Below are 26975 nucleotides of genomic sequence, written 5' to 3' on the forward strand. Positions count from 1 at the left end.
TGTAAGTACATAGATTCTTTTCCTAGCAGTTACTGGGGTAGAGCAGTTTCCAAGATGACTCTCCATCAAGTGTAGGTCATGACTGATTTCACAGATGTTAAGTTACTGTGTGGAGGCTTTTTTCTTTCTTTTTTTTTTTTAAGTGATCTTATCCTACTTTTCAGCTTCCCCAACTCTATCATGCAAACCAGTTCTCTTTATGAAGCAAATTTCATGTTCAGAAAATTTCTTCTCTGCTTTGCAGTGCCTTCCCATCAGCATTTGCTGATGCCCTCACCAGAACTGACTCCTGCTGGGTCTAGGATCTTTACGGTTTTCTTACCACTGTTTTCCATAACAGCCTAACCAATACAAGCAGCAGACACATTTTGGTAGACATTAAATTAAGCGGGCAGAGCAAGTGTTCTACCTTCAGTGGCCCTTACAGAGCTGAAAATCATGTTCCCACCATTCACAAAACTACATAATGTATAACTTTCCTTGCCTATAAAGTTCGGAATATATAAATTTCTAAAACCAGGCCAGTCCGCTTAAAAAAAAATTCCTAAGTAGTTGATACTTAATATAAAACAGCCATTCAGGAAAACACCACTCACTTAAATAGAATATGACCAATATCCTTGGCTTCTCAACACATTTGATTCTGCTGAAATATTTTGTTGATTCTTTTTTAAAAGATGGCTAGACATACATTTCATATGCACATATATACACATATATACATATAATTCAATGAAATCAAAGAGCCTTTAGAAATCTTAGGCGCAAAGAATACTGGGGGTGGGCGGGGGATGTGATTACAATAAACAGTGTGTGTGGCTCCCCTGGAGGACTTGGGGTTCTGTGTGGCTCAGCTGGCGGCCAGGGGTCGGGCTGGGTGGAAGAGGGAGCCTGAGAGTCTGGATCTTAGCTAATCTCCCCTCAAGGTCTGGTAAAGTGGAAAAGGGTGGACAAGAAGGCTGGGAGGAAGTGAATGTAATGTTTAGCATAATGTACAGATAAAGGAGCCATGTAATCAGATAAGGGCTAGATGAGGAGGGGGCTGAGAAGTATTTATGGGGGACGTAAAAGTTCCAGTCTCCCTCCCTGAAACAGAGGGGGAGGGTCAGGAGCAGAGGGCCCATTCACAGATGACAGATGGGATTATTTTCCTCCACAGGTGTGCCTGAAATGTAGGCTCCTGCCTGGTCTTTATTAATCTGACTTACATTGATAATTGCTGCAGGTCCGTTGTGGATTTTATCCTGTTGTCAAGGGCATGACAGCCTCCTTGCCACTCCGCTCTCTGACAGCTGAAAAAGGCAATCGGTGGTGGCGAGGGAGGCTGGACCTGTTTTTGTAATCAAAGCCAGCCTTTTAGCAAAAATGATCATGATGGCTACAACTTAACCAAACTTCTCTGTATCAGACACTTGACCTCTATCACTGCTTTTAACCTTCAGACATCCTATGCATCCTCTCTTCACGGTTTGTTTTTGATGTTGTTTGTTTTGCAAATGAGGAAACTGAAGCTCAAAAAGAGGCTTCTTCAGCTAGTGAGGAGGTCAAGGCACTCCTGACCTGTCCCTGGCCCTGAATATTATTTATAGAAACAGTGCTGCCACAGCACCATTTCCTCCAATTCCTTTGTTTACTTCTGTAACGTGTCCCAGACAGGGCCTGCTTTGAATCTGGAGAGAACTTAGGACATTAAGGCCTGAGGTCCAAACCTTTCTGTGCCACCGTGGAATCAGTGTCTCCCATGCAATGAAAATCTAGCTTTGAAATTGTTCTTTCTCTGCCTCCCCATCCTGCCCTCGAATGTTACCTACCCTTTCTGTGTGGCAAACCATCACAGCACAGCAAATCCCGTTTTTAACAATTAAAGCCACATATTGGGAACACAAAGCTTCTCCTTAAAGAAACCTCGTTTAAATGGCATATCCCCAGCCCAATCTGTAAGAGTCAGGTTTAGCCAGAATGTACCTAAAGAAGATGGCATCATTCGAGTGGCGGTGGTCAGACACCATTTGTGATGACATCGATTCTTTGGGACAGGTTAGCTCAAATTCAGACACTAGGGTTCTAGTCAGTTGGTGTTTGGACCCACGTCTGGAAATTGACCAGGTCCTAATCAGTTATACCGGTTGCAGCTGAAACTTTCAGAAGTACTTCTTGTTGTTATTTTTTGCAATAATATTTTTGGGGAATTCTCTAAAGCATACCAGCAGCATTTTCCTGGTACACATTAAAAAACTAATCTACCCTTGCCTCCCTCCCCCCAACCAACCCCACATCTGGTTTAAACATGTTTAATTCTTTCCAGAAAGAGAGGAGGAAAGGTGGGAAGGGAGTTTTCCTTCTTTGTACCTTTTGGTAGTAGAGTTCATTGTCGTTTCTGTTCTGGGTGGGGCGAAATGCCTGAGTAACGTAAATACAGCACAGATAGGAAGCAGCTGGCATGCAGCCATGCAGCTGGGTTATCCAGACATCCTTCGCAGCTTTTGCTGCAGCACTTTATCCCCCTGCCTTGTTTTAAATAGCCAGATGCCCCAGTTAATTCTGGCTGTTGGAGATGTGGCCAGAGGAGATGGCGGGGGTGGGGGCGGAGTTTCTGTCCCTCTAGCCCCAACACACGTACCCCTTGGGAAGGGGCAGAGGAGGAATCAAGGCAGGAAAAAGGATGCTGTAGATCGACAGCAAAGGCCAAAATAATAGCCCCTGCAGTCTGGAAGCCAAGCAGGTTTTTTTTTTTAAGCCTCTAATAAATGAATACTTTTTGGAAATAAGTTGATGGCACTAACATAAGTCATGCAAACTTCCCTTTTTCATATTTACTTAATCATTCAAAGGAAAGGAGACCAGCACACAGCTGCAAAACAAAAAAAGTAAAAGCATGTTTTACAAGAGGTGTGTAGAGTTTCAGTTATTCACCTTGGCCATTTCCTGTTTGGATGAATCTATAGTACATTCACAGAAGATTTGAAAAAGCTGTGTTTCATACTGGAAAATTATATATCCTGAGGACCCTTAGTTTTTCTAGACTAAAAGATATGGGAGGATAAAAGGATATTCTCAAGTTGGTTCTATGTAACTAATATAAACAAATGTTAGAAAATGTTCTTAATCTCTATAACCTAAAGGAATATGCATGTTGAATTCTGAGATGAATGGATTATTGATAGAAACCATGTGATTTTTTTTTTAATTCAGTTTTTTTGTTTAATGAAAAGGAAATCTTCACACTATCTCATTTAAACTATTGTGGCTCATAAGCAAATGAATATTGAACACTTTATATTTTCTCAGGAATCCTATTAGCAACAAATAATTTTTTAAAACCTGTTTACAAATATTGTGTATTTAACCCAATCACTTCGCAGCCTACTGCGTTTAAGACACAGCTCTATGCTCTGTGTATATAGCAATGATGAAAGGGGCAAAGTCCCTGCTCTCATGGAGTTTACATTCTAGTTGGGGAAAGTGGGCAAACAGATAAAGCAGATATTGATTCAGTAGTATGTGGAAAGACAAAGGGCAAGAAGAATTAAGAGGGGTAGTCAGAGAAGTCTTGGGCAGAGACCTGAATGAAATAAAGGAATAACCCTAGTTGGTGTGTGGGGAGAAGAGTGGGGAAAAAGGTGTTTTAAGTGAAAGAAATAGCATGTGCAAAGGCCCTGAGGTGGGAGTGTGCTTACTGTGGAGGGCCATCAAGGACATGGGGACTGAAGTGGAATGAGCAAGGAGGAGAGTGGTAAGACAATAGCTATTTTTTGACTTTGACTCAGAGCAATATAAGGAATCTGTTGGAGGGTTTGTTAGAGTGTCACAACCTGAATACCTTTCCAGTGTTTTATTTGGGCAAGCATGGAAGTAAGGAGGCCAGTTACGAGGCTGTTGCAATAGTCTGGGAGGTGATGGGATCAGGGCAGTGTCGATTCTGGTAGTAAAAGTGGATTTCTGGATATGTTTCAAAGGGAGAACCAGTAGGATAGAAAGATGCTGGGAATCAAGAGTTCAACCTGATTGAGGTGTCTACTAGATACCCAAGCAGAGAAATCACATAGGCAGTTGATTTTACTGATCTGAAGCTTAGGGAAGCAGTCTGGTAGAAATGTGAACTGAGCGTTGTTAGTACATAGAGAGTATTTAAGTTGTAAGTTGTTGGCCCTGGCTTGGATCATGGATGGTTTATCCCCAGTTACAAAAGGAGAGGCAGAGAGTACTGGTACAGAGCAGTAGGCGTGCCGGTGGGCACAAGAACAAGGTCTCTTCTGATTGTGTCTATTTGCTCAGTGAAATGAAAGCTAACTCATCCAACACCTGAGAGGGAGGGGGTAGAAGGACATGTAAAATAATCTTGGGGAAATGTAGCAGGATACTGAGTGGCATTTAAGGTCGCATTGAGGTGAGTGTTTATGACTTTAAAACTAGACTTATAAGCAAAATAGACTGAGGTTGTTTCCTCTCAACAACAGCCTGAGTTGGGAGCATGGAGTTAAATATTAAGTAGATGGTAGGGTTTCACCAGAGTTGAGGTCTTGCCAATTACAATGAGGAACAAACATGTTAAAGTTTTGTACAAATGAGTGTTGTGATAGACCACGAAACATAAGTTGGGTAGAGAATCAAGTGAGAACATGATGGGTGTAGAGAATAGGCAGGGGAAAGGTGGTCATAACACCAGATTGTTGGCCCCATTGGGGTGAAGACTTACTGGAGTCTGGAGAGAGTTGCACAGTCGGGAGGTGGTGGCTAGAGAGCTGGATACTTAAAATTATGAAGGTTTTACATGTGTTGGTAATGACAAGGTCAAGGTCGTAACCTAGGCATGGGTGGCTGAAACTGGATATAAGACAGAGGCATTGGAGGAGAAGAGTTCCGGAAACTGAGAGGCCAAAGAATTGACTTGGAAGGATCCTCTGTGTAGATAATGAAATTACAAAAAAAAAAAAAAAACCATATAACAGTGATCATGGTGGAGAGATGGAGGGCCTGTGAGCCCACGTGCTAATGTCCTCAAGGAATGAGGAGGGGTGACCCAAAGGTCTGTGGAAGATTGAAGAAAGGTAGTGGGGTATGGTCAGACTTGTGAGTTTCAGAGGAACTGGGGAAAGGGCCAGTAGCCTGCAGCGAAGGTGAATACCCTACCCCACATCTAGGCTCAGCGGGGAGAGGTGTAAGAGGAAGAAAGCAGCCCCATGTGTGAGGGCCGCAGAGGCTCAGCCCAGAGCACATCTGCATTGAGGTTAAGAAAGTGAAAGAATCTGGAATAGTCAGATCCATAAGAGACAAAGTAGGATGGTGGTTGCCAGGGGCTGGGGAGAGGGGAGAATGGAGAGTGAGTGTTTAATGGAGTTTCAGTGTGGAAAATGAAAAAAGTTCTGGAAATGGATGGGAAGGATGGTTGTAGAACAGTGTAAATGTACTTAATGCCACAGAATCGTACACTTAAAATGGCTAAAATGGTAAATTTTACATTATGTGTATTTTACCATAATGATAAGTGAAAGGAAAAGTCTGAGGAAGGGATGAGGAAGTAAGGGGGATGTCGGACCTTGAGTCTTGGGAGCGCAGGACGAGGGGTATTGGGCCACAGTAGAGGGTGAGCTACAGGGAGTCCTGGAAAACCCAGGTGGCTTTGCCTTTCGGGGTGAGCGGGGCAGAGGGACTGTCTAAATGATCTCCAGCAGACTACGTGGCCAGGCTCTGAGTGCGGGGCCTAGGGGACGGAAAGAGAGAGTTCTATGTTACTTTTCATCTTTGTTTCCCTGGAATCTGGCACAGTGTCTGACATATAGAAGACAGGAATATTTGTTTGAATGAGTAAACAATAAATTTTATCCAAAGATAGAGAACAGCAAGTGAGAATTTAATGGCCTTGCTGAAAATCCAAGTAAATTTCCCGCAAAGTGATGAAGAATGAAAAGAAGCAAGAGTTGGTCTCTGGAGGAGAAAGAGGGTCGTTGGCAAACGTACAAAAGAACTTATTGTGAAATTAAAGTTTAGACTGGAAAAAATAAAATCATAAACAGAAGGCTACACATGTGTAAAGGGTATTTGAATTGAAATATTTTCTCACCTATGTCAATGAAATTATGGGGAACTTGTAATTTGAAAGTGGATTTTCCTGTTCTTATGCCAGATCAGAAGATTATTAGCTTTATAAAATGTTAAACCTTGCTCATTCACTGTAAACTAAGTTTAAAGGATTGAAACTATAATATCTTCTTAAGTTACTAGATTTGTCTTTCCTAACTCATAGATACCAAACCATAGAGATCAGCTCATTCGTTTTATTAATACCACCTAGAAATTGGAGAATGTTTTATCTGCTTTTTCCCTAAAAGTTGAGATGGGTTAGTTACCTTTTAAGATTGCTGCCAGGCATAGATTTTCTTTTGACAAGTCCAGAAAATACTGGCTGGTGGTCATCTTGCATTGTGAAACAACATGTCATGCAGCTACCAGACTGTTGTCATGCCCCATTGTTCTTGTTGTTGTCGTTTTAGTGACAGCTATATTGTGCGTGTCAAGGCTGTGGTTATGACCAGAGATGACTCCAGCGGGGGCTGGTTCCCACAGGAAGGAGGCGGGATCAGTCGCGTGGGGGTCTGTAAGGTCATGCACCCCGAAGGCAATGGACGAAGCGGCTTTCTCATCCATGGGGAACGACAGAAAGACAAACTGGTAATGGCAGACGTGGAATGTTAAATCAGCAACAACTGATTTCTTTAAATTAAGTTGTAGCCTTCTTCCTGTAGGTTATTTTTTCCTTCTTTCTCTGGCTTCAAAAGTTATAACTCTGGAGCTGGTACCAAATTGCAAAATGTAACCCTGGCTTTCCAGCAAAGTCACTTTTTACCACACACCATATAACTCTGATGCTAAGAAATCATATATTTGGCTATCTTGTTTGCATCTTTGATTAATTAAGCTATCTTTCTGTCACCGTAACAAGAAATTCAAAACAAAAGTATGTTCTTATGAATCAGATCGTAGTGATCTGTGAAGTCAGAGTTTTTTAAAATGCAGGGTTTATTCATGGAGCATGCCATCAAGGTTTGGCTGGTGAAAGGTAAAATGCAAAGAAAGGGTTATCTGACATTTGGTTACTTCTAAATGAATGTTTATCTAAAAGACACCAGCTTTTATTTCAAAAGCTATGAATAAAATATGTTTGGAAAAAGAAAGGAACAAAAAGTAGCGATATTACACTTTAATAATTTTATATGCTTAAATATATACACTTTGAAAAAATATATATGCACTTTGGAGAGTAATCATGATCTCACAGGGATTGGGCTTGGATAAGTCCAAACAGTTGCATGAAAGAACTTGGATGTCCAGTTCTATGTTATGAAAGAATCCATGAAATGAAAGAAGATTGAATGTTTAAATCTACTTTTAATTGGTGGCCTTGAACCTAGAAGGACATTGCTCCTATCTTTATTTGATCATGGAATATATACTAGAAAGCCATTAGATGGTTTAAAATTTCAAGATTATATAGGACCTCAACAGAGAAAATATAAAGACACTACAGAACTATGTCAATGTTAGGTTTGAGACCCTTAATATGGTGGCATCTGTTGAGTTTTATGTGCTAAGTGTACAAATTTAATTTTCTCTTGTAATCACTTATTGTTTTTAAAAGTTGCAAAATAGAACAGTTTATAAATGTTATATGTGGATTTACAGAAATGCTATTTTCATATTTGATTCATTTCTGAAAATTAAATGAGTGAAAATTTAAAGGGTGAATATAACTCATTTTAAGAAGTATGTCTATTCAGGAAATTCCCTACATAATGATCAAATAATTAAAACATTCCAGTTTATAAGATATTCACAATAAAGGCAATGGTGGTAGTTATTTTACCAACAAAAAGTAAAATAACAACCACCATTTATCTAGCATTTACTCTGTGCTAGCCCTTTAGTTAGGTTGTATCATTGTATCCTTACAGCAGCCTGTATAATTAATTATATGTGAAGAAATTAAGATTCAGAAAGACTCCTTGTTCTTGGTGACCGATCTTGGGAGTCTGAAACTAATATTTGATATCCTGTCACTTTGATCCCAAAACTGAGCCAAAGTCACATATGCACAACCACCTTTAGCTCTTCTATGTAGTTTTTTCTCTTCGTGCATATTTTTATTTTAATTTTTTTTTATTATGGTGACATTGGTTAACAAAATCCAGTAAGTTTCAGGTGTACAATTCAACAGTAAGGTGTGTGTGTGTGTGTATATATATACATATATATATATGTATATATATATACATACATACATACACTTACATACATACATACATACACATTGCATTGTGTGCTTACCGCCCATAGTTAGATTTCTTTCTGTCACCATAGTTTTATTTTTACATGACTATAATCAGAGCTCATAAACAGTTTTGTATCTCGTTTATTTTGCCCCCACATTCTCATAAGAAATTTCTCATGTTGCTGGTATCAAGTTGATGTTCCATTGTTTTTATGACTCTTGATGCTTGTACAAAGAGCTGCTACCAGCATATATGAGAATTTCTTTTAACACAACGAGGGTCAATTATTCTACATCTTTACCAGTTTGATAGAGTACCAGTGGTATCTTAATATTGATTACTAAGATCAAATGTTTTTCCGTTTGGTAAACAGTGATAGCTAAATTATCTGTTAATGTGCCTTTGCATATTTACCTATTGGGGCCTTATTTTTCTCCTTCATATGTATGTTCTTGTATAACAAGGATATTAACCTACATCTGTCATTTGCCACAAATATTTTTATAACCTGTTGCTTGCCTTTTTAATTTTAGTTGGTGTTCTTTTTCTACAAAAAAAAAAAAAATTGAAAGAAAAGTATTTTGCCTTTTTGCCTTTTTATTACTTTTGTTTTACCAAATTATCTTACCTGAATGGTTATATCTTTTTAGATCTGTTTTTTCCTGGTATTTCTATGGTTTGTCATAGAATATGTCATCCTAAAATGGCCTTTAGATTGTTTCATCTAGCTCCTTCATTTTATAAATACATTTATAAATTTGTATATTACCACTGACTTGTATAAAATAATTGAACATTTTTACCATTTTGTTCAAGGCCCTTTATGTAAATAACCTCGGTTAAATTCTTGCAATTTAGGAAGGAAGATGCTATTTTATCTCCAATCTATAGTGGGGAAACTCAATGCTCAGTGATCCATTTCCTCTGTCTAGAGCACAAATTCTTAGTAGAGCCAACATTGGGAACTATTTTGCTGTGAAGCCAAAACCTGGTCCCTTCATATTAACGCTGCATAGTAACAGGGCAGTCCTAGTTGTGGACCAGCGTCTATTGTTTGTTGCTATTGCAAAAGGATTGTGTACCACACCCTCTCCCCCATCACATTTCTCCATCAGTCTGTCCCTCTTCCTGACCCCTTTGCATTCTGTGACTCTACACTTCTGGACTTTTACATCACTAGTACTTAAATCACACACCCATACATCCAGTTGTGTTTCTCCATCTTTCCATCCCTCAGCGTGTCACACACTGGAACATTCTGGATTCCTATATTTAGTGGTAGTTAAACCTCTCTCTCCACCCTGTCCCAACGTGCACGCGCGTGCGTGCGTGCGCACACACGCACACTCACTCACTCACTCATTCTGGAGCTAAGGTGATTCATTTTGGCCTCCCAGGCTTCAATAATGCCGCACTTCAATCTGTTGGAGAGTATGAGCCTACATGGGAGCTCTGTAAAGGCCTGGTTTTTGAAGGAGCCCCCCTCTAAATGGTGGAATTGTGAAGAAAGAGTGGAGATCGTTTTTGGAATACAGTAGTTGGATGGTATCAGAGTTCCCAGTGTTCCAACTAAGACATGAAATGCTTTTTCTGATGGAAACCATGTTGTCAGTAGTTTTTCCAATATAGAACAGTTCTAGATTTCAGCACATTAGTTTTTGTTGTTGTTAGATGAATTATGTGTTGAAGTCTGTGCACATAACTCCATTGTTTCTATGAGAAAGGCTGTATTCCAGACATCCATTCACAAGTCATTATTTGGATGATTTTTTGTAAATTGGGGACAATCAAGTTTTCCTGAGCAATTATATGTAAATTTAAAATTTTTGAGTTCAATCTTATTTTAGATGGGTTAGAGGAGTTTACTCCTGAAACAAATGCTGTCAGAAACCACCTGATGAATATTAACCACAAAATCTAGAAGGTCGATCATTCTAGTCGTTGCCCGTGTACAAATCTGTGAGCACACGCACACACACTTGGTGGGAGTTCCAGCTGGCAAAGCTCTCTGAAAGGCAGTTTGGCGTGATATTGCTTTTAAATGTACATACCATTTTACCTGGCAGTTCTACATCTAAACCGTATTCTATAGAAATACACACAGATTTATGGACAACTATGGTTCTCAAACATTTTTGATCTCAGGATCCCTTTATACTCTAAAAATGTAATGAGGACCCCAAAAAGCTTTTGTCTTTATGGATTAGAGCTACTAATATTTACCATATTCTAAATTAAAACTGAAATTTAAAAATCTTAAATAATAGTGTTAGCATCAATGACATTCTTTATGATAAATAACTATATTAACTATATAACTATTTTCCAGAATGAAAATAGTGAAGTAAGTAGCATTGATTTACTTGTTTTGCAAATCTCATTAATATCTGGCTTAATAGAAAATAGCTGGATTCTGATGTCTACTCCCACTTTCAATCTAGGGCAATATGTCATTTTGGTTGAAGTATATGAAGAAAGTCCAGTCTTACACATATGTAGTTGGAAAAGGGAGAAGTATTTTAATAGCCTTTTCAGATCATTGTAGATATATTTCTTTGATGCTATACCAAAACTTGGCTTGTAGTAGTTTCGTAAGTGTGGAATCTGAAGCCATATCAATGAATTTTTCATAGTCTATTACATTAAGATCCACTGATAGTTTATCTGTCACTTCAAAATTTCTACTGATTTTGTAAATTATTAATTTACAAAATTCCTAATTTTGTAACATAATGTATTGGTCACTTGACCAAATAATGGTTTACTGAGTTAAGCATACCTTCCAAATATTGAACTATATAGTAGGAAAAAAGTCACATTTCTTAATATCACCACTAATCTCATCAGAAAAGTCTTTCAGTATTGGGAAGCTGTCCACAGTTCTAACTTTCACTTGAAAGTTCCAATTTTATTATTAGCAACAAATACCTCCAGTTTTTCTTAAAATGACAGGCTTACTGTATTTGTATTCAAGAAAATGTCTGCCAGATATACAAGTCTTAATAACCATAGTACATCTGTCAGTGGTACTTTCAAGTAAACCTGGTGATCCATGAGAAAAGCAGGTACTTCAACTCACAGCTGAAACAATTGCACAAGTGCTTTTCCTTGAGACAATCGTCATTCTTCCGTTTGCAGAAGTGAAAAAGCTATTAGAAATCCTCTTCCTTTTTCCAGCTATGCATTTGTGCAAAGCCAGAGTTTCTTCATATACTTCATCCAAAGTTAGATATCATAGCAGCTTGAATGCAAAAGCAGAGATGAGAATCCAGTTATATGTACTTCCCATTTCATCACACAAAATAAGAGATGTGTATTCAAGGGTCAAGATTTAATTTTTAACTGCTTCGTCAAGGACAATTTTACATAAAACTGGCACTTTTTACTTTGACCATGTGACACGAGTCCAGTGACTTTAGTACAGTTTTGTGCCACTGCACTGCCTTGATTCATGCCACAGCAGATCAATTTTACCCACCGTTCGTTCCTTTTTGGCCATCCTTGACCCCCTGAAAGGGCCTGGGGCAGAGGGAAGGCTCCCAAGAGCCCACAGACCAGGTTTTGAAGACATGTATAAGGCTATTCATTCCAACATTGTCTATAAAAGTAACCAATTAGAAATAACCTAAAAATGCCCATTAGTATGGAGAATGGCTGAATAATTCTAATACATTTATAGTGAGGAATATCATGAAGCCATTAAAGAGAGCTCTTTTACCTTCCTGTATTTCTAAGACATGTTTTTAAGGAAAATAAAAGGCAAGTCGCAGAGTAAGTTATAGGTGTGGCTATAAATTACTCCCCCACACACAACTTATATACTCAAGCCACAGGCAGGGAACCTGAATTGTGTCCACCAGTGGGTGACTCTGGAAGTGGAGAGGCGTTGAGGGCGAGGAGGGAGAGATAGGTAAGAATGAAGACTTCGTGTATTCAACTAAATTACTTAAATCCTTTACTACTTGTATTTCTTCTGTGGATAAAAGCCTTCAACAAGAATATATGATTACTTTTTTCTACCAGTGCATCTTATTTTAAAAAGAAATTTTAAAAAGCTTTCTCAAGTTTTAAGTTAATGCCTAAACTTCATTAGAGGGTTTATACATGTTATGCCAAACTTCACTAGAGAGTATATACCTGTTAGGAACCTTTTCATTTTTGTCGTTAAACTTAGATATATAAAGATATTATTTTATTGAAGAGGACATAGAGATGGTATCTGATTCCCTCCCCATCAATTTATATGCCTGAACTTTTCTAAAAATTTAAACTTCTAAGGAAATGTACCTTTGGAATAATCTTAAACTTGAAAAATGACAACCAAAGACCAATTTTTTTCACCCTAAAATATGGAGAAACTGGAAGTCTTTGTTTTCACAAAAAGTTTATTTTGAGACTTCGAATTGAGACTATTAAATTCTAAAATAGATAACATTTGTTAGTTAAAGCCTTGGTTATTTGGATTTCCCCGATTTGGAATGGGGCTGGGCTGACATTTAATCATTGTACTATTCTTAGGAGAAAATGGCCATAATAAGCAATTTAATCATAAATAGAACTGTATGAGGGGACTGTTGTCCTCTTTCAATACAATGTAATAAAGTTAACTGCTTGGGACTGCTACTTGATATACCAATTTGACTTTTATTCTCATCTGTTTACAAGTTAGGGGACATTTAGTAGGCAGCACTTAATTTCTGTTTGCTTAGATGTATCCTTGAAACCTGTACTCATTTAAAGATATTCTCTATTTTGAATTTATACTAATTTAGGCAGGCCTTTTTTACTCTTACCTTTCACTTAATCTAAAATTAATAAGATTTCATTTTGTTAAATGCAGAGCTTTACCAGAACAAAATCAAAGCTATTAACACTTAGCAAAATTATTCTGGTATGCATATTGAAGCCCATAGGAATAAATATTGTCGATATTTTAGGGTTTTTTTGTGAAGAATGGAATTTACTTTCATATGATTACATTGCTTTTATGCTGTAATATTAAACTCTGATATCTTTATCAACAATAGCACTATGCTAGACATGGAGGGAGTTATTTTATAATACATATTGATCTTTCACAGTCTAATTGGGAATAAAATAAATGCACATAAAATGTTAGAGAATAATATGAAATCTAGTACTAAATTGTGAAGGTGACAAGAATTAGAGTAAATAAAAGAGCAAATATACTAGAAAATGAGTGTGACCCTCTTCAGTTTCTCATTATTCATTGTTTTCAGAACGTGTTCATGTATACGTTCTCATTGATAACGCTGGTCACTGGTGTTATTTCCATTTTATAGGTAAAAAGACTGAGGGTCTGAGACAATCTACTCAAAGTTGTAACTTAGTCAAAGGCAGCTCTGAGACTGGATTGCTAGAAACTTGGGAGATCGTTCTAATAATGCAGAAAAAAAATTAATAGAGACCTAGATCAGAGTGGTAGCAACTAAAATGGGTTGATATAAAAGACGTTGAAGGAAAAATGAAATGGACATGGTGATTAATAATACAGGGGATAGAGAAAGCGGAAGAGGCAAAGATTGCCACGGAGGTTTTGAGCCAGAGAGAATGAAGAGAGAGAGGCTGGCTTTGCTAGATATGGGGAAGCTGGGAGAGGAAACTAATGGCCGAAATTTCAGAGCGGGTTAATTTTTCAGCATATTGAATTTGATCTCACCGGGAAACACCCATTAGGACAGAGGAGGGAAGATTGAAAGCCACTAGTACAAAGTCCCTGATAGTAAACCTGGAATAGAGCAAAGCCCCAAGACCTGGACCACCGCTTGGTGGCCCCCAGTCAGGGGGAGAGGAATAGGAATGAGTGGTTAACTGTAGTTAAGGAATACCACAGTGCAGTGGGGATCACCACGGACAAAAGGGGGTAGGGTGAGGAGGTCAACAAAGGATGGGTGGTCCACAGAGACAAGCAAAAGCCTTTCAAGATGGAGACTCATTACCACATGAAGGCAAGGGTAAAGGGTTTTCATAGTTGCCACCAATGTTGGATGGTTCCTAATTAGATTTTTGTAAACAGACACTGTCGTGACTGTTTCACAAGTAACCAGCCTGTGTGTTTCAATCCTTCAGGTGGTATTGGAATGCTATGTAAGAAAGGACTTGGTCTACACCAAAGCCAACCCAACCTTTCATCACTGGAAGGTCGACAATAGGAAGTTTGGACTTACTTTCCAAAGTCCTGCTGATGCTCGAGCCTTTGACAGGGGAGTGAGGAAAGCAATCGAAGACCTTATAGAAGGTATTGAATTTGTCACTGCATTTTTAATGGAACAATCAATGGGACTGTTCTGAGTTCTTTTTATTCTAGTCGTCTGCCATCATGTATTTGTTGTTTATTTGCAGGAGCCTTGGGAGCCAGGTCAGTAGATGCCAATACTTTAGGAACATCCAAGGAGAGCAATTATAAAGTGACAGTATAGGGGAAAAGGGATATGGATTTTAGAGCAAGGAGTGGTCCCAAGTGGTTTTTAGACTTTGCACTAAGAAGACAAATTCTAGATTTCTAGGTGAAGGATATTTTGATGGATTTCACCTTTCCCTGACTATTGAAATGGCTTTGATCTGATCAATATTTTGGCTCAGAAGCAGAGAATGGATTCTAATGGCTCAGAAGGCTCCAGGCCTACCCACTGCCCTCCTGTAATCAGAGCCCAGGTATACACCTGCCATTAAAAAGGAAAGGGATCTGTGATTCCTGGAGCCCTGGTTTGGTTTAGGCCTTAGTATGTGCTGGGCTGGGTTGGGTAGTAGACGTGTTGCATTTGATCCTGGCCAGTAGGTTCTTAGGCGATCAATTTTCATGGGCTTTTCTAGAGTCCACAGATGCAAACACACAAATTCTCCACCTTAACACACTCAGTTATCAAATCAGAAAGTTAACGGCGCCACAACTCTGTGAAGAAAGAAAGTATGTTTCATTTGTTTAAGAAATAACAGTAACCAGAAGTCATTTTCCTCATTGTGAATTTGAGGAAGAGAGAAAAGCAAATCTTTAATGAAAAATTGCTTAACATCAGTAGTAAGACAATTCTAGCATGAACATGAATCTGTTAACTACAACCATATATTAGCCAAAAAGATAATAAAAACCAGCATTCACACATAGATCTGACATAGTGGCAAATGTCTAAAATGTTGTTATTAAACATAGCTTTTATAGCTCCTATATTACTGATAGAACTTTGTAGTATGCCCATGTACTTAATCGCTGAAGCTACACACAAAATTTGATTCTTGTGATTTTTCTTCTACATATACTCTACCTAGCTGTTTTTTATCAAACCTGCCTTAAACTTTGATTGACTAGAATAGTTCAAATGGTAGAGGAAAAATCCCGAAAGATCGATAGGAATTGCACAAAGGGTATTATGGGACTTATTTTTCCTTCTGCAATTACTCATTGGATATTTCTCTTCCTTTTCTGAGCAATTCTTTTAATTTCAATTTTATATAATAGCAAAATATCTTCTAAATGCACATTTTTAAAGACTTGACCAAGAAAAAGAGAAGATGGAGAACAAATTTCCCTTTTGGTATAGCTTTCTCTTATGCACATTTGACTATGTATTTCCTTTGAGCCATTAACAGTGCCAGTTGAGTTGGTACCTTACTGGGTACTATTAGAGAAGAGGGAGACTTTCTACTGGTTTGCATACCAGAATGAAGCAAGAGGTGAACAAGTAAATAAATTGATCCCAAAATTCATTCCATGAAGGAGTAAACTGAGTTTACTGACATGAGTGTAAATTTTGGCCTGCAGAAACAGAAATTCACTGATGCGCAAGTATCATCTTAGAAGGTGGCTCCCATAATCTGGGTTTTAGAGTAGTGTCTGAATGTCAGAATAGGAGGCAACTATTCAGCTATTTAGTCACATACCCTCTTTGGTAGATAATAAGACCAGAAAGCTGAGTCCAGTTTACACAGTGAGACTGTGGCGGGTCTAAGCTGGTGGTTCTCCAACCGGTGCTTTTCCCACTATGCACTGTGGCCCCCACCTGGGGCGTTGCTGGTGGAGGGTGGTCTCGCTGCATGCACTTCAGAGCAGGGCAGGCTCTCCTCTCCCCTTCTACGTGGTACCTCTGTGCTTGTTCTCTTGTGGCCAGTGCAGAAGTTGGAGGGGTTACTTGCAAACAACAGTAGGCAAAGTTAATTTGGGGAGCATCCTGGCAAGTGTCAAAGTAGAATAAATTAAAAGCATTAATTCCCAAGTAACATGTTTCTGCTAGTGATCCACATGCAAAAGGAATGGAATGTCGTTTTATTGAAATGTACTTTTTAAATGATTGCATTCGACTTGTCCTCTTTGGAAACACTTTTTATTACATTTTTTGTCTTTTTAGGCTCGACCACATCATCTTCCACCATCCATAATGAAGCTGAGCTTGGCGATGATGACGTTTTTACAGTAAGTTCCCAATGCTTTGCTTTGCAGCTTGGTGAATAATCAGGGAGAGGTTCTATTTAAGCATCTGAAAGACACTTCACAGTTTGGCAAGAGCGGTTGCTATTGAGAGGCCATTGGTGAGATCTCTGTCTTGTCACAATTTTGCCAGTGCTGGGTTTGCCTTTGTTGTTCATGTTGCAGTGGTACCATCCCCCACATGGTATGGTAGTGTCCGCTCTCCTGGACCTGTCCCAGCTTCTCTCAGAGTCTTCCCTCAGATTTAGGGTGATCAACTATCTGGTTGGCTTAGTACTAAAACCATCCTAGTTTTAGTACTCTAAGTCTCTCGTCCTGCAAAACACCAGGCAAACAGGGACAACTGGTCACCCTACCCAGAATATTAATACAGCCCCCTCCCTGGCATCGAGGGAGCAAGCCAGAATTAGCCTTGCCTACTGAGTAATTAAACATCTGATAAGGAAGGCCTACAGGCTGAGTTGAGGTTAGGCCCAAGTGTGCTAAGACAGGAAAGGGCCTGGATATTTTGACACAGCTTGAGTTAATGGGATGTAACTGAAGAGAAAATGATTTCTCAGCTTGCTTCTTAATTTAAGTCCTGGGCTTCTAGAAGTTAATTAACAAGTAGTTAATTGCATGCCTGCTGTGTATTTGGTGCAGAGTGAAGCTATAGGGCAGCATTTTCAAACTCTTGGCTTTGACCTATAGTATGAAATGCATTTATTTACCTTGTAAGCTAGGACACACACACATACATCCAGACACACCTGAAATCAGATCATACTTCATGATCTGCATATTGGTTTTTTTTCTTCATTCTCTTCCACTTTTTATTATGAACCTTCTCAAGCATGCAGGAAATTTTAAAGAATAATGCAGTGAACACCTGCATACTCTGCACCTACATTCAGCAGTTGTAACATTTCGCCCCATTTGCTTTTTCTATGTGTGTGTGTACTGACACACATGTACACACACATATTTTTTTGCTGATCTAGTTGAAAGTAAGTCACCACTAAATAGTCCAGCATGCATCTCCTAAAAATAAGGCATTCTCTTACATAAGCACATTATAACTTATACCTAAAAAAATAGGAATCTCATATCATCTAATAGTTTTCCAGTTGTTCCTCAGTTGTCCTAAGAGTATCTTTTTATAAGCTAGTTTTTATTTCATATTTTAAAATATTGGTTGAAACCCTTTAAACCTGCTTCCCAGTGGACTCATCATACAGTTAGTGACTTGAAAAATACTCTTTTGGGAATATAGAGGTGTGTAAACCATGGCTTCAGCCCTCATAGAGATAACATAGGATGGTTTGGACAGAGATGAGATTGACCATGAAAGGCTTAGAGACCGAATCAGAGTGCTTTACAGGGAAGGGTGTGGGGGTTGGAGAAGACCACTAGGAGGTGAAGCTGAACTTGACTTTGGTGGCATTTGAACGAGGTTCAGGAAGTGGCTTCGAGGCTGGGAACCACAGGGGCAAAGGCAGAAGCAGGGATGTGCATGGTGAGTTGCATGAGCATTGTGGATCCCAACCTGATGTGAATAGGGCGTGCGTAGGGGTTTCAGGAAATGAACTCAGTTGTCCTTCCATGGAGCGGCTGGTGCGATGTGACTCTGAACAGGCTTCCTATAGTGCTCCGAGCAGATCCTCTCAACAGTTGGCATGTTGCTTACATCTGTTCCTTTGTCACGTTTCGAGAGACAAACAACAGCAGGCGGGTTAAAAGGTGGCTTCCTGTGCTCCAGCGCAAAACTGTCATTCGCAGCTGCTTCCCAGCTACCTGCCAGAAGTGATTTATATAATGTGGAGAGGGCAAGAGGCAAAGGGATGATGGAAGCCAGCATCCCTCCTGGTTTTGCCCTTTAATCCACAGGGGATCAACATGCCACTCTAGGGTAACGCCAAATGCCTGGAAGGAAGTGTAGAAACAGCCCTGCTGCTTCCAGACACTTGGAACTCAGTGGAGAAGGAGCTCCACTTATTTGCATTCCGTGTAGGCCCTGATGTATATATGATCAATTGCCTTCATTCCATTTGTTTACAACAAGGGCCTATAAGTAATAGTATCTCCCTTCCCCAAAATAGGCCCAGTCATTAGGCCATTAACTGTTAGGAACACATCCCATGTCAGGATGGACGGGTCATCAGGACCTTATGTACCAGGTTTCCCATTTGTTCATGAGCTCTCTATCACTAGACTTTCTATCCTAAGACAGTAAATGAGACGTCTGAAAGCTGGAGCCAAGGAAGTGAGCAGCTGCATTAACTCCTGTATAGTCTTACTGTTTCCCACAGTTTGTTGCAGTCTAAAACGTTTATTGGTAAGACAGATGTGTAGAGCTTGGAACCCATTTATTATAGAAAGAGTAGAAGTGGTGATAAGATCCTCTTCCATCTTATGATGAGCCAGAATGATAAGAATTTCCTAAGAGAACAGCACATGTATGGGAACCCCTGTAGGGGTATAACGTGGAGAATAAGGAGCATATCTTCTGTTTCTGCCGCTGGGGCTAGGGGCACACAGGATATCGTGGACAATATATTGATGTACATTCTACGTTGAGGAATGAAGTGGAGGAATGTGTACTTCCATCTCCCTGTGGAGTGGTTATCTGGCTAGGCACTCACTGAGCATGGACTATTTCTAACACTTCTCAGCCCTTATGGTTATCCCCCAAACCAGCTTGTCCACCTGACTTCTCAGGATGGTAAAACCATGTTGCAGTTCCTCAGAGTAGAATGAATGTCCTGCTTAGTGTGCACATACATACACACCTGCCCTGCCCATGCATCTGTTGCAGTTGCCAACACTATTGCTTCTGTCATGTCCCTATGCTTCTTTCCATTTCACTACCACCAGCCTGGTGTGGGTCTGCATCTTTCCTGCCAGAACCACCACCAGAGAGTCCTGATTAGCAACTCTTCTGCTGACTTTCTTAGTCTGAGCTGCTTGCATTTCCATTCATGTGTTCTGATATTTCTCCCTTGATCAATTGATTGTTTTCTCTTGTTTAAAATCTTATAGCACTCTGTTGTTATTTCTTCCTCTCACCGCTTGAAAGCCTGCCCCTTTTTGGCTTTCATATTTCATTTGCTGAATGAATGAATCTTTATCCATTTAGAAGCAAGTTATTCATCATTATAGTCTCTGCAACCCTATAAAGCTTTGTTCTATAAGTGTTCGATAAATGGATGATCTGAACCCCAGATAACAGCAGGTCCTCAAATAGTGTCATTTCATTATAACATTGATGAGATGCTATAGGAACTTAACTCTTGTGGGTATTGATTAGCCTGTGTTAAAATCGGTTTTATTATCTGTCGTTTTGCTTAAAGTTGCAGAACCCGTCAACGGCATTAAGTGAAGATTACTGTATTGCGTGTAAAATCATAGGTTGTCACATTTTATTAATTTGCTTTATTGCGGGACCATTTCAAAGCGGGGGATTTTGAGGAATTCTCAGTAGCTTTGTGTCATGTTTTTCTAGCTGAGTTTTGTGCTCAATCTATAACTAGGAGCTCCTAGCATTGTTACCCATTGTAAGCTTTTGACAGCTCATGCTTCTAGCCCTCCCATCAACTTTCTCCCTTGCAACACAATCCTTTCACGGCCTCCCTGCTCCATGGGAGACCTCACTTATGATGATTGATCCAGGTGAACACAAATACCCAGGTGGCAAGGGTGTGCCAGCATTAAATATGGATGTATGAGGGAATTCCAGTGCCTGAACCATTTGGTATAAATTTATAAGATGGGTAATAAAAAGAATATAAAACAACAACAAAAAGATTAGCACTCTGTAAATTGCTAAGAGCATACTCTCAGTGGCTCTGATGGACAGCTTTTCATTTCTTTCACTTCCAAGGAGAGAAGACTTGAGAGAGACTGAATGGAAAGAACCTCAAGTCTGTTCCCTCTGTTGTGCTTTTGTCTTTGTGGAGGAGGCCCATGTAAACATGAGATATGAACAGTTTAGCTCTGTGGATAAGGTGAGCTTGTTTGCTCCCCAACTTAGAACTGACTTCCTCCTAGGTTCCTATAGGTAAGGACTCTGAGGCCAAAAGGTTTAGAACCTGCAAGGAAGAGGGTTATTGGGGGGAGAGAGTGAGTAGAGAAAATGAACTATTACAGAACTCAAGAGAATCTGGGTTTTATAGTCATTTAATAAATAATTTTCCAAATTCCTGTTTTATAAGGTTTGATCCATTCAAACCCAGTGGTTTATTTATGGCTACAGAATTATAAAATCATTTTAAACTGTTATTAGCATCTTCATAGACAAACAAGGATAATTTTAATGTGATCTTGGGAGAATGCAGCTGCAGTGTATACATACTTCTAGAGCTGGCTAACCTAGACTCTGGTCAAGTGTTGGTGCTTCAGCTGTCATTGTGCTGAGTGGCTAGATTCTGGCTCTAAAGCTGGGGGATTAGGGAAATATTTGCTTTATAGAAAGATACTTGAAGGTGTATATAATAGCCATATCTTCATCTTCCATAATAAGAACTCCTTAAATAATATCTAAATCTGCAAATCAGGAAATAGTATAAACATATGGGATTGAAAAACTGGAGAGAAATACAAGAAGAGCCACAAGAGTTGAAACTGTATTTATTTCTCTAGAGGGTGAGAAGCTAAGATGGGGAGGGGTGAGACTATTTGAGGTATTAAGTGATATATGTACATGTACTGATTAAAAAAAAAAGAAATGGGGGCATTGTGGAAGGGGGATGAGGAGTCAAGGGAGAAGAAGGAATGGAGAGAGACAGCTTAGCTACAACAATCCCGATTCCCCCATCTGGGCGTTTAAAGGGATTAAAGAAAAGCAGCAGAGTGCTCTAGGTGCTCTTCTTCCCACTGTTTTCTCTGCCTCGTGTTAGGAAGCAGTATGTTCACTGTGGAAATAATGGCACATTAAAGGTAGGATAACTTACAGGAATTAGCTGAACATTTGTTTGCCTCGTTAGGTGACAAGGATAGCTCTAAACAAAGCAACTCCTTAGAATGATAGATCTTGAGGTTGGAAGGGATTTTGAGTTCTTATCAGCTCAGTCAGACAGGTGACTTGCCTAAGATCACACAGCTAGTTCATAGTGGAGGAGCAGTGAACACTATCCTCCCAACCTTTCTAGTTCACCACTGCTTATTTTTCTCTTCCTCTGTTGAATAATTATATTTATGGTATTTCAGCTGTTCTATGTTTTAAACAGCCACCAAATACAAGAGTTACATTGTAAGGTTCTCTTGGACCCAAGTTGGAAAGGGGAGAGATAAAAGGATGACTGTGTGACCGTGTGGGCCCTTCATGTGATGGACTTGGAGCCTCCTCAGCAAGTGTTACAGCCTGGAGGTCCCCCAGCACCTCCAAGCTTGGCCTTAGGAAGGCCTACCCTACATGTACAAAGTTTTGACTTTTCCCCCCACCTTCTAGGTTTATACTACCATCTAAGTGTTGTTTCTGGATTTGGGCAGCCTTTCTCAATCAATTATTCCCAATTAAGCCCTAGCACCTTAAGGTATCTATCCTTATAATGAGTTGACTTCTCTCCTGTGCACCTGGAATGGTACTATGTACCGTCCTTTGCAGAACTGAGCAGAGCCAGTCACAACATTTTGTTTGGGTCTGAATTCTCTCCCAGAACCCAGTTGAAAAGGCTGGTATCTGGGTTATGTTTTCGGTGTTTCATTGTATTTTATTTCTTTAGGTAGGCAGTCCTCCTTCACCTGGGAAAAACGTCATGTCTTTTATAGCATCAGCAGCTTCTAGCCATGTTTCTCCCAGACTGGAAAACTTGGTCCTTCCTCGTGCCCTACGTTCAAACCCTTGACATCCTGTTTATTACAAGCTGTGTTTTATTACTTTCTGGCTCTTCAGAGCGTTGTTACTGACATCTCCTACCCCTCCCACCCACCCCAGGTGCTTTCTAAAGCGTGGCTAGAGCAAGTGCTTGAAACCAAAGCAATTTTTTGTCCTAGATGAGTTTTTGAGTATTTGCAAGTTGTACTTATTTTCATTCTTGATTAAATAGAAAAAAACGAATTCATTGAATTTTGTAATTATCAAAGATTTCATTGATATAGAAGCAGAAGAGTGCAGAATACCACAAAGTTTTCCTATTCTTGGAGAGTTTTCCACCTTATCCGTTTCCAACAAACATTAAAACAGAATGCAAATCTACCAGTTTTGTAATAAAATGAGGTTTGCTTACTGACTTTCCAAGAAAGAGTTTGTAAAAGCTAAAGTGGTGTGTGACCCCTGGGGTCGTGGAGTTTGGAAGTGAGGGAGAGCCCTGGATTCTAAACTGGGATCTGCCATTAAGTAATAAGCTGTGAACATTTATCCTTTGAACACAAAGCCTTCTCAGGGTGAACATATTCCCTTCGAGTTTATTTGCTGGCCCAAGAGAGGGGAAGGAAAGGAGCTGGGGTGTGGAGCGGCCCCTGACACTGTGCCCTGCACTTCTCACATATGTTACTGGATTTGGTCCTCAGCCACACCGAGGTACATGTCGGCGCTGCATTTCTGCTGATAAGATCACCAAGGCTCAGAGAGGTGAAGTGACTTGTGCTTGGTTCCACACCGTTCACCCAGAATGTAAACCCTAAATCTGCTTGTTGCCTTTCAGAGAGCTTTAAGAAAAGGAAATATTTATTCAATATGTTTTACTAAATTTTACATATCAAATATACCAGAGTCCCTTTATTGCAGAAGAACCGCCTAAGTGGTGGACTTTTCAACTAGGGCATTGGCTTAAAACCTCAGCCATCTCTTCAGTGGAGGTAGGAGGGTCCCCAGTCGCTCTTTGAAAGCCGCACCCTCCTTTTAGAAGATCAGTTGATCAAAAATGTTTTCGTTGTCTCCCTTTGGAATTAAGGGATTGGGATAAAGTGGGGTGAGGTGTGGGGGAGGATGAGTAAAGGGGAAATTGGTTGAAAGTGTAAATTCTGTAAAGTTTAACTAGTGAAACTGATCTATGGTGGTTTATTAAGAAAGGCAAAAAAGTCTTGGGAGGGGCAGCCCTATGTTTGTGGTTGACACCAGGGAGCAGTGTCCCATAACTGCTGCTGGCTGAGACCCAGCACTGCGTGGGTGGCATGGAAGGTCTCAGAAGATGGATGGGAGATGCTTTATCTTCTAAATGACAGCTATCAAGCTCACATTACATAGTAAGAGGAGGATCTTTTTATTCTACATGCAGTACCTTAACAGTGGCTAAATTAAAGCAATTAAATTGTCTAAGGCTCATAGAAAAGCTTTGAAATGCTCTCAATTTCAGGAAGGCCAAAGAAAGGCATTTTGTTTACCCTCCCACTTAATGTCTTTCTTCATTTATACATACCTCATCTTTTTAAGCTGCAGCTAGTAGGATACTATTATTTCCATTTTACTAATTCACATAGAGTACACGTTCGGTGTTACCTGAAACCTGGCCTTCCTGCTCCCAACCCTCAGCCCTTCCAGTGAAGCTAAGCTGTGGGCTTATCAGGGTCCTTTCCTTTCATATCAAAATTTCATCTAACTTCCAAAATTAGAAACTTTTTTTTTTTCATGTGTAGGAATTTCATTTTTGTTTTCTCTCAATGTAAGAATGCTCAGTTTATCTATTCTCTGGGTCTCGGAGAGGGTGATGCCTTAGAGTGTGGGACAAAGTTATCTCTTTCTCCCCAGAAGCTGCCTCTCAGACCCAAACTGCCTACTAGCTGGGGCCATAAAAGAGTGGATGCCTGGCTGATTTCCTGCTCTGCTTGCCTCTTTGAAACCTGGAACCAATGTAGGCCCTTAAGACAAGTCAACCAGTACTACCTGTTCCCAAAGACATGTTGAAACAATGGGCGACAACTTCCTGTTTACCAAAGGAAAAAGAGTTGACCACAGGCCAATTGGTCTAATAGATACTGAGGGAAAGGTGTGCTTTGTTGAGGAGTTAGAAACAACAGTTCATCCAAACCACCTCAGCCAGGAGCCTTCTGAGGTGCTCAACCATCCAGTTACTGTCTCCTGGGAGGCAGAAGCAGCCCAGAATTGTGTATGATCAGGCTAGTCTCCCAGCCTGAGGTAGAGAGGAATGACATATATTTATATATAGTGCCTGTGTGTATACATACTTTTTAAAAATAATAAAACGGGGAGCTTGGCGATAGGAAGAATATTGAATATTGCTTTGGTTGCATCAGCTGTTGAGATCTATTTTAGTGGTAGACTGCAGTAAAAATAATACAAATTGTGGTCATAACTACTAGTAAGCCATCTTCAAAAACTCAAAATAGCAGCAGCATCTACACAGGACAGAAATTCTACTTAATCATCTGAATTAATCCTGTGGCTTTTTTTTTTTTTTTTTTTTTGGAGGGGGTATGGTGATGGCTTTATTTAGTATGTATTATTTAGCATTTTTTACATACATCCTGTGACTATTGAATCATATGTAAGTAACAGTCTTAGTCAAACCCCTTTGTCCTGTAATATTCTTAGGAGGAAGGAAGAAGAATTACACATAAAATTTTAGGGCTCAGACAGACCTTGGTTATTATCTAGTGCATCCCCCTTATTTTTCACAAGTGGAAACTGAGGTCCGAAGAAGTTGAACAACTTGTCCAAGACATGCAGCCAAGCCTGGCATCAAGGTTTTCGATTCTTTCTGTATAGAGCTATTTTTGATTAACATTGCTATGTGATTCCTGGATAATGTGGTCGGGCTTCTTAACTTTATTTCCTGTGCCTTACTGAAAACGTGTAGGCCTGCTGGCCTCCTGAACGGGCTGCTGAGTGGGCTTGGCTCCGAGCACTGTGTGCTTTCTTCTATTAGCTCATGTGTTCCTGGAGACACAGGGATGATGAACTGACTGTATTTGTTTGCTTGTGCCTCTGGAGGTGGGGTTCATTCCTTTTGTCTCCATCCTGAAAGGGAGAAAATTAACAGAAATTAACAGTTGTCTTCCTTCTCATAGTCTCACCAATATACCCAGTAAGAGTCCTACTCCAGAAAGCTGTAAACCCAGTGTCCCTTCATAGTTCCAAGGGTCCTTGAAAAACAGCCCTGGGCACCCTTTCTCTCCGATAGCCACTGTCTGCCAGCTGCTGCCACGTTTTCTACCCCACCCCCTTTTGGAAAAACAAAAGATTTAGCAGGAAAACCCAGGGGAGTTGAAGGGATGCATATAAATCCTAAAAACACTTGTTTCATTTTTTGATGCTTAGTCTGACCCACCCTGAATGCCCCAAAAAGCCCTTGGTCTGAAGCCAGGATTTCATCCCAGGATGGGTAACTTAATTTAAGCAAACTGTCTCCTCAGCTGGTCTGGCCTCTTGGTTCTTTCCCTCCTTCTTTGAGCTTTTCTTAGTCAAAGACTTTGGCCTTCCAAATGAAGAAGGCTCATTCCCAGCCCTAGAGCATGTGGGACAGATGCATGTGCTTTTTCAAGAACTTCCAGGTAAACTCAAGGAACTACTGTAGGACAGGGGGAAGAATAGTCAAGTTTCCAAGAGTAAGAAAGCATAGTTTACAAAATATGCCCATACAGTCGGAGAGAGCCAGCCACAGGTGTTAGCATTAGGCATCCATCTTTCAGTCTCATTTCTCCATATGGACCAATTCCTACCCAAACCAGACAGCCTCGGCCAGTGTCTTTTGTACTTCAGAATTTGATTTACTGTCAAGATATCAACACTAGAGTCAGTTGTTCAAAGGAAAAGTATCAACTCTTGAAGCTCTTTGGTTTTCTTCTCACTTGTTAAATTCTGGAGAATTATAGGAAATATCTGAATACTCAAGTACAACTTATGCCCAAAGAGGCCAACCATTGGAAGCTTACTCTTTTTGAAGAAGTTTGTTTATCAGATGTTCACTGGTGAACTTAGGCCTCTGTTTTTCTTCCTCTGGGCCTTGATCTGGGTTGTCCAGTCATCTAGAATGCCCCTCCTCAGGGTGGCCACCTGGCTTTGGCCCCTGCCCACGTCACCTTCTGTGTCTGTACCCATATCCCATAAAGCCCCAGCCCAAACCCAAATACCTTTCAGGGAAGGAATGGGTGTTTGTACTACCAGAGTGGATTGGGTCAGGCTGGTGGAGGCCCTGTTTTGTGTTTTTAAGGTTGGCAGTGCCCACTCTTTCAAATCAGTACACTCTGACTCTTGCTTCCACCTCTCCTCCCTCACCCTCTTCTTCCCTATCAAGGCCTTGACTCAGCTTACTGCCCTGTTAGAGGGCTTTAGGGCCAGGTCACACATAGCGTGTTACCACTCCTGTGAAGTTTTACAGTAACCACAGAAA

General features: G+C 40.0%; 1 protein-coding gene across 1 annotated transcript in view; it reads left to right on the forward strand.

Annotated features, from left to right (window-relative positions):
- SPRED2 (sprouty related EVH1 domain containing 2) overlaps positions 1-26975 on the forward strand; it is a 104751-nt gene that overhangs the window by 67436 nt on the left and 10340 nt on the right. Inside the window, exons 3-5 of the mRNA XM_039886978.1 lie at positions 6492-6669; positions 14358-14526; positions 16631-16695. Coding sequence (XP_039742912.1) covers positions 6492-6669; positions 14358-14526; positions 16631-16695 — 412 coding nt within the window. The remainder of the gene's footprint in view (positions 1-6491; positions 6670-14357; positions 14527-16630; positions 16696-26975) is intronic.

The sequence above is a fragment of the Pteropus medius genome, unplaced genomic scaffold (assembly GCF_902729225.1).
Source record: "Pteropus medius unplaced genomic scaffold, Ma_sr-lr_union100, whole genome shotgun sequence".
Classification (NCBI taxonomy): Eukaryota; Metazoa; Chordata; class Mammalia; order Chiroptera; family Pteropodidae; genus Pteropus; species Pteropus medius.